The 8,933-nt window shown below is 52.6% G+C and overlaps 1 protein-coding gene across 1 annotated transcript; it reads right to left on the bottom strand.

Moving 5' to 3' along the window:
- Positions 1-205: 205 nt before the first annotated feature.
- HOXC13 (homeobox C13) lies at positions 206-8,568 on the bottom strand. The gene is made up of 2 exons (XM_040088489.1): positions 7,902-8,568; positions 206-462 (listed from the first exon to the last, which is right to left on the bottom strand). The coding sequence occupies exons 1-2, from the start codon at positions 8,566-8,568 to the stop codon at positions 206-208; spliced, it is 924 nt and encodes a 307-aa protein (XP_039944423.1).
- Between the last annotated feature and the right edge of the window lie 365 nt (positions 8,569-8,933).

Consider the following 8,933-nt stretch of genomic DNA (forward strand, 5'->3'; position numbering starts at 1 on the left):
TTCTGCTTCTTTTCCGCTTCTTTATTTGCTTTTTTTTTTTTCCCTTTTTTGCATTTTTTTAGCTTTTTGCTGCTTTTTGCTGCTTTTTTGTTTTTGGGTTTTTTTTTTTTTACCTTTTTTTTTAAAATTATTTTCCCCTCTCTTTTCCTCATTTTTCCGCCTTTCCTCCCCCTTTTTTCGGGATCTCCTCCATCCCCAGGTCCCCTCAGGTGGCGTGGAGGTGTCCGGGCTTGGTTTTGCTGACCACCTTCTTCTCCTTGACCCTCCTGTTCTGGAACCAGATGGTCACCTGGCGCTCGGACAGCGCCGTGGCCGCCGAGATGCGGCGCCGCTTCTCCTTGGTGATGAACTTGGAGGCGGCGTATTCCTTCTCCAGCTCCTTCAGCTGCGCCTTGGAGTAGGGAACGCGCTTCTTGCGGCCCCGGCGGAACGGGCTGGGCTCGGGGGGCAGCGGGACCACGTCTGGAGAGGGAGAAATGGGGTTAGAATGGGGGGAAATGGGGTTAGAATGGGGGGAAATGGGTAAAAGTGAGAGAAAATGGGGTAAAAGTGAGAGAAAATGGGGTTAAAGTGAGAGAAAATGAACAGAACGCGCTTCTTGCGGCCCCGGCGGAACGGGCTGGGCTCGGGGGGCAGCGGGACCACGTCTGGAGAGGGAGAAATGGGGTTAGAATGGGGGGAAATGGGTAAAAGTGAGGAAAAAATGGGGTAAATATGAGAGAAAATGGGGTAAAAGTGAGAGAAAATGGGGTTACAGATGGTGAAAACGTACAGAACGCGCCTCTTGTGGCCCCGACGGAACAGGTTGGGATCAGGGGGCAGCGGGACCACGTCTGGAGAGGGGGGGAAATGGGGTTAGAATGGAGGAAAACGGGTAAAAGTGAGAAAAAACGGAGTTGCAGCAGGTGAAAATGGAGGTACAGCAGGTGAAAATGTACAGAACGCGCTTCTTGCGGCCCCAGCGGAACGGGCTGGGCTCAGGGGGCAGTGGGACCACGTCTGGAGAGGGGGGAAAATGGGGTTAGAATGGGGGGAAATGGGTAAAAGTGAGAAAAAACGGAGTTGCAGCAGGTGAAAATGGAGGTACAGCAGGTGAAAATGTACAGAACGCGCTTCTTGCGGCCCCGGTGGAATGGGCTGGGATCAGGGGGCAGTGGGACCACGTCTGGAGAGGGGGGAAAGTGGGGTTAGAACGAAGAGAAATGGGTAAAAGTGAGGAAAAATGGGGTAAATGTGAGTGTAAATGGGGTATATGTGAGAGAAAATGGAGGTACAGCAGGTAAAATGGGGTTGCAGATGGTGAAATTGTGCAGAACGCGCTTCCTGTGGCCCCGATGGAACGGGCTGGGATCAGGGGGCAGCGGGACCACGTCTGGAGAGGGAGAAAAGGGGTTAGAATGGGGGGAAATGGGTAAATGTGAGGAAAAAATGGGGTTATTGTGAGAGAAAATGGGGTATATGTGAGAGAAAATGGGGTAAAAGTGAGAGAAAATGGAGGTACAGCAGGCAAAATGGGGTTGCAGATGGTGAAATTGTGCAGAACGCGCTTCTTGTGGCCCTGGTGGAACGGGCTGGGCTCGGGGGGGCCGCAGGACCACGTCTGGAGAGGGAGAAAAATGGGATTAGAATGGAGGAAAACGGGTAAAATTGAGAAAAAACGGAGTTGCAGCAGGTGAAAATGGAGGTACAGCAGGCAAAATGGGGTTGCAGATGGTGAAAATGGGGTTACTGTGAAAGAAAATGGGGTTACAGATGGTGAAAATGTACAGAACGCGCTTCTTGCGGCCCCGGCAGAACGGGTTGGGATCAGGGGGCAGTGGGACCACGTCTGGAGAGGGGGGGAAATGGGGTTAGAATGGAGGAAAACGGGTAAAAGTGAGAAAAAACGGAGTTGCAGCAGGTGAAAATGGAGGTACAGCAGGTGAAAATGTACAGAACGCGCTTCTTGCGGCCCCGGTGGAATGGGTTGGGATCAGGGAGCAGTGTGACCACGTCTGGAGAGGGGGGAAAGTGGGGTTAGAATGGAGAGAAATGGGTAAAAGTGAGGAAAAACGGGGTAAATGTGAGAAAAAATGGGGTAAATGTGAGAGAAAATGGGGTAAAAGTGAGAGAAAATGGGATTACAGATGGTGAAAATGGGGTTGCAGCAGGTGAAAATGAACAGAACGCGCTTCTTGCAGCCCCGGTGGAATGGGTTGGGATCAGGGGGCAGTGGGACCACGTCTGAAGAGGGGAGAAATGGGGTTAGAATGGGGGAAAATGGAGAAATGTGAGGAAAAAATGGGGTTATTGTGAGAGAAAATGGGGTATATATGAGAGAAAATGGAGGTACAGCAGGTAAAATGGGGTTCCAGCAGGTGAAAATGTACAGAACGTGCTGCTTGTGGCCCCGGTGGAATGGGCTGGGCTCGGGGGGCAGCGGGACCACGTCTGGAGAGGGGAAAGTGGGGTTAGAATGGAGGAAAACGGGTAAAATTGAGAAAAAACGGAGTTTCAGCAGGTGAAAATGGAGGTACAGCAGGCAAAATGGGGTTACAGATGGTGAAAATGAGGTTACAGATGGTGAAAATGGGGTTGCAGCAGGTGAAAATGTAGAGAACGCGCTTCTTGTGGCCCCGGCAGAACGGGCTGGGATCAGGGGGCAGTGGGACCACGTCTGGAGAGGGGGGAAAGTGGGGTTAGAATGGAGAGAAATGGGTAAAAGTGAGGAAAAACGGGGTAAATGTGAGTGAAAATGGGGTATATGTGAGAGAAAATGGAGGTACAGCAGGTAAAATGGGGTTGCAGATGGTGAAAATGGGGTTACAGATGGTGAAAATGTACAGAACGTGCTTCTTGCGGCCCCGACGGAACGGGCTGGGCTCAGGGGGCAGCGGGACCACGTCCGGAGTGGGGGGAAAATGGGGTTAGAATGGGGGGAAATGGGTAAATGTGAGAGAAAATGGGGTTCCAGCAGGTGAAAATGGAGGTACAGCCGGGAAAATGGGGTTACAGATGGTGAAAATGGGGTTACAGCAGGTGAAACTGTGCAGAACGTGCTGCTTGTGGCCCCGGTGGAATGGGCTGGGCTCAGCAGGACCACATCTGGAGAGGGGGAAAATGGGGTTAGAATGGGAGAAAATGGTTAAATGTGAGAAAAAACAGGGTAAATGTGAGAGAAAATGGGGTTCCAGCAGGTGAAAATGTACAGAACGTGCTTCTTGTGGCCCCAACGGAACGGGCTGGGCTCAGGAGGCAGCGGGACCACGTCTGGAGAGGGGGGGAAAATGGGGTTAGAATAGAGGAAAATGGGTAAAAGTGAGGAAAATATGGAGTTATTGTGAGAGAAAATGGGGTTGAAGATGGTGAAAATGAGGTTACTGATGGTGACAATGTACAGAACGCGCCTCTTGAGGCCCCGACAGAACGGGCTGGGCTCAGGGGGCAGCGGGACCACGTCTGGAGAGGGGGAAATGGGGTTAGAATGGGGGGAAATGGGGTTAGAATGGGGGGAAATGGGTAAATTTGAGAAAAAATGGGGTTACAGATGGTGAAAATGGGGTTACAGATGGTGAAAATGTACAGAACGCGCTTCTTGCGGCCCCAGTGGAACAGGCTGGGCTCGGGGGGCAGTGGGACTGTACTTGGAGAGGGGGAAAATGGGGTGAGAATGGGGGGAAATGGGGTTAGAATGGGGGAAAATGGGTAAAAGTGAGGAAAAAATGGGGTTATTGTGAGAGAAAATGGGGTTCCAGCAGGTGAAAATGGGGTTCCAGCAGGTGAAAATGTACAGAACGCGCTTCTTGTGGCCCCGACAGAATGGGCTGCGCTCGGGGGGCAGCGGGACCACGTCCAGAGAGGGGGAAATGGGGTTAGAATGGGGAAAATGGGGTTAGAATGGGGGGAAATGGGTAAAAGTGAGGGAAAATGGGGGCAGAGTGAGAAAAAACTAGGGTGAAAGTGGGTAAAAACGGGGTTGGAGAAAGGAAAATGGGGTTAAAACGGGGGAAAATGGGATAGGGTGAGGAAATATGGGGGTGAAATGGGGGGGAAAAAGGGGTGAAAATGGGGGGGAAGAAAAAGGGGGGGAAATGGGGGGAAGCAAAAGGGGGAAAGGCCGGCAGAGGAGCGGGCTAATGGCTGATCAAATCCCGGCTAATGGCAATGAAAACACAGCAGCGATAATTCCCTGTTTTCCTTGGCCGCGGATGAAGGAGGAGCATCTGCCCGCAAAGCCTCGCAGCGAGCGGCACCCAAAGCACCTCAAACCTCACGGTTTTGGGCAATATTTCCAGTTTTTCCCCTTTTTTTTTCCCTCTCTCCTCCCATCCCTTTTTTCCCCTCCTTTTCCCGCGGCAGAAAATCTGAGATGAGCGGCCCCAAACCCCAAAATCCCCTCGGAGGGAGTAAAATAATCCAAATAATATTTTATTTTATTTTATTTTATTTTATTTTATTTTATTTTATTTTATTTTATTTTATTTTATTTTATTTTATTTTATTTTTTTCTTCCTCTCCTTCAGCTTTTTGGGGGCGCTGGGGAAGGGGAAACGCTCCGGGAATGGGATCGGGAGGGATTTGGGGACACCCCCGGCCCTGTTCTGGGGCAAAGCTTTCCTCCCCTCGGAATTTTGGGAACCCTCGCAGGGTTTTGGGGGGATCTGAGCCCCGAACTGCGGAGCTCCAAAGGCGCAGGAAGGAGGAAGCGAGCGCGGCTCTAATTAAGGCCCAGGCGTTAATTGGGGGAGGTTTGGGGGGCAGAAGCTCCTTTTTGGGGTCACAGAGCGGAGCGGGCTCCCCCCAAAAAAAGCCACCAGCACCAAGGCGGAATTCCTGAAAATTCCCGGAAAAGCTGAGTTTTGCTCCCGACAAAGGGGAAATAAATAAAGGAGGAATAAAGGGAGGGAAAAGGGGGGAAATAAAAGGGGAATAAATAGGAAATAAAAGGGGAATAAATGGGAAATAAATAAAGGGATGGATACCCCCCCCGACCCCCAAAAAGAAATAAAGAACCACGACCCCCTCTCGCTTCTCCCCACCCCAAACCATTTTTTAAAAAATCCGATTTATTTGAGGTTTTCAGAGCGGCGGCTCCCGGGATTTTGTGGCTTCCGAGCTGCTCCAGAGGGGGAATTTTGGGGCCTTTTCCCTTCCCGGGCTGTTCCCACCCCTTTTGCTCCTGTGCCCCCCCAACAGCTCCGATTGTCACTTGACACCTCTGCCCTTAATTGCGTTAATTGGGAGCTGATTGAGCGCCCGGCCCCGGCCGTCCCCAGCGCTCCGAGCTGTCCCGAGGTCATTTTTGGGGAATTATCCTCAATTTATTTTTATTTTTGGAGCGGCGGGCAGGGAGGGCGCGCGGAGAAACTCCCGAGGAGATGAGGGGGGAAAAAAAGGGAAAATTTGGGAATTAAAGCGGGGGTTTGGATTGGGGATTGCTGCAGGAGTAAGGGCAGGATTTGGGAATTAAAGCGAGGTTTTGGACCGGGGATTGCTCCAGGAGAAAAGAGCAGGATTTGGGGCCGGGATTGCTCCGCGAGAAAAGCGCAGAATCAGGGAGTTAACCTGGGTTTGGACTGAGATTGCTGCAGGAGAAAGGGGCAGGATTTGGGAATTAACCCGGGATTTTGGACTGGGATCGCTCCAGGGAAAAGGGGCAGGATTTGGGGCCGGGATTGCTCCAGGAGAAAAGGGCAGAATCAGGGAATTAACCCGGATTTGGACTGGGATCGCTCCAGGAGAAAGGGGCAGGATTTGGATCCTGGATCGCTGCAGGAAAAAAAGGGCAGAATCAGGGAATTAACCCGAATTTGGACTGGGATCGCTCCAGGAGAAAGGGGCAGGATTTGGATCCTGGATCGCTGCAGGAAAAAAGGGCAGAATCAGGGAATTAACCCAGGTTTGGACTGGGATTGCTGCAGGAAAAAGCGCAGAATCAGGGGATTAACCCGGGATTTTGGACTGGGATCGCTGCAGGAGAAAGGGGCAGGATTTGGATCCTGGATCGCTGCAGGAAAAAAGGGCAGAATCAGGGAATTAACCCGGGTTTGGATTGGGGATTGCTGCAGGAAAAAGCGCAGAATCAGGGGATTAACCCGGGATTTTGGACTGGGATCGCTCCAGGAGAAAGGGGCAGGATTTGGATCCTGGATCGCTGCAGGAAAAAAGGGCAGAATCAGGGAATTAACCCGGGTTTGGACTGGGATTGCCGCGCCCCGCCGAGCGTGCCCGTGCACATTGCCCGCTCCCGAGCATTCCTGAGCCGCGCTTCCCTCTAATTACCCAGCCCGGAGCTCACGCGGCCCCGCACGGGCGCATGGAATACACGGAGCGGGAGGGAGAAATGGAACATCCCCCGAGAGACGGGACACACGGAATAAATAACAGCCGGATGTGCGGAATAAATACACCTGGATACGTGGAATGCAGGGAATAGATGCACCCGGGATACACGGAATAAATACGGCCGGGTGTATGGAATAAATGTACCTGGATACATGGAATAAATGTACACGGGATACATGGGATAAATGTATTCGGAGAGATGGGACACAGGGAATAATCCTAGCCAGATTTATGGAATAAATATACCTGGAGCTATGGAATAAATACACCTAGATATATGGGATACATGAAACAAATACATCCGGATACGTGGAATAAATGTATCTGGATATATGGAATACATGTAATAAATGTATCTGAATAAATGGAATAAATAAACCCGGATATATGGGATACATGGAATAAATAAACCCAGATATATGGGATACATTGAATATACCCGGATATATGGGATACATGGAATAAATAAACCCTGATATATGGGATATGTGGAATATACCCGGATATATGGGATACATGGAATAAATAAACCCAGATATATGGGATATGTGGAATATACCCGGATATATGGGATACATGGAATAAATATATCCGGATTGATGTGATACATGGAATAAATATGGAATATACATGGAACATATCTGGATTTATGGGATATATGGAATATAGATCTCCGGATATATGGGATACAGGGTATATGGAATATATATGGAATATATCCAGATATATGGAATCGATGGGGTATATGGGATAAATGGGATAGACGTGATAAATGGAATATATCCGGATATCCGGGGTACATGGAATAGATGGAATAAATATTTCTGGATATGTGGGATGTATGGAATATATGGGCTAAATGTATCCAGATACACTGAATAGATCCGGACGTATGGAACGCATGGGATAGATGGGAAAAATGGGATAAATATATTGAATATATGGGATGAATATATCCGGATACACTGAATAGATCCGGATGTATGGAATGCATGAGATAGATGGGAAAAATGGGATAAATATATTGAATATATCCGGATACACTGAATAGATCCGGACGTATGGAACGCATGGGATAGATGGGAAAAAATGGGAGAAATATATTGAATATATGGGATAAATATATCCGGATACACGGAATAGATCCGGACGTATGGAATGTATGAGACAGATGGGAAAAATGGGATAAATATATTGAATATATGGGATAAATATACCCGGATACACTGAATAGATCTGGACGTATGGAACGCATGGGATAGATGGGAAAAATGGGAGAAATATATTTAATATATGGGATAAATATATCCGGATATAGGGGATATATCCAGATATACGGAATAGGTGGAATAGATGAGGATAGATGGGATAATTGGGATCGATCCGGATACAGGAAACGTACGGAATACACAGAACACACAGGAAACGTGGGATAGACGGAATAAATGGAATTATGCCGGGACAGACCCACCCGGAACAAACCTCTCCAACCAGAGCCGCGCTCGCCGCGGGAAGCCGGAGCGAGGGAGCGGGGAGGGGGAAGAGAGCCCCGAACCCCTCCAAACCCCAACCCCTACCTGGGAAAGGCGACTTCCAGAGGTGCGCGGACTGCGGTTGCTCCTTGGAGCAGTAAACCTGCCCGTCCCAGGCGTTGGGCAGCGCCCAGGGCTGGTATCCTTCCATGGGAAGCAAAGCCTCGTGCCGCGGCTCCGGGTGCGCGCCCAGCGCCGGCACCACCGACACGTCCAAGTACCCGGGCACGGCCTGGTACGAGCCGGGGAAGCCGGGGTAGAAGGCGAACTCCTTGGCCCGGGCCGGCAGCTCCTCGCCCGCCAGCGAGCCCCCGGCCTCGGCGAACTTGTCCGGAGCGTGGTAACCGGCGCAGGGCTTCTGCTGCAGGTTCAGGCGGCAGCCGTAATAGCCCGGCCCGAAGGGGTAACCGTAACCCAGCGAGCCCGACGGGCACTGCCGCGGCTGCTCGGCGCCCGCCAGCTCCGCGAACGCCGCTCCCTCCGCCGCCGCCGGTGCCGCGGGCGGCGCGGCCAGCCCGGCGTGGGGCAGCATCTCCCGGCAGTGGCCCCCCAGGCTGTCCCGGCAGTGAGCCCCGAGGCTCTCCCGGCAGTGGCCCAAGCTCTCCCGGCAGTGGCCCAAGCCCTCCATGCGCGTTTTCTCCCGCGGGGCTTCCTCGCAGCGGCAGCCGAGCGCGTCGGGCCAGCGCGGGGGGAGCCCGAGCGGCGCCGTCATGTCATGCCGCGCTGCCGCCGCCGCCTCCTCCTCCTCCTCCTCCTCCTCTTCTCCTTCCTCCTGCTGCTGCTGGTGCAGCTGTGGCGGCCGCCGGTCTCGCCGCTCCTCCCGCTCCGGTGCTGGCGGCGGGGGCAGCTCCGCGCCGCGCCCCGGGACCCCCCCCGCCATCGCCGCCCCGAGCGCGCATGCGCGCGGCCCCCGCCGCCGCCGCCCCGTTGAGAAACCCGCGCGGGACACGCCCCCCGCGCCGCGCCGGGACACGCCCCCTCGTCCCCGCGTTGTGATTGGTCGCTGGGTGAGGCGGACACGCCCACTGGGAGCCCCCCCCCCCCCCGCCCAGGACACCCCCCCCCCCCATTCCCGGT

The sequence above is a fragment of the Hirundo rustica genome, chromosome 30 (assembly GCF_015227805.2).
Source record: "Hirundo rustica isolate bHirRus1 chromosome 30, bHirRus1.pri.v3, whole genome shotgun sequence".
Lineage (NCBI taxonomy): Eukaryota > Metazoa > Chordata > Aves > Passeriformes > Hirundinidae > Hirundo > Hirundo rustica.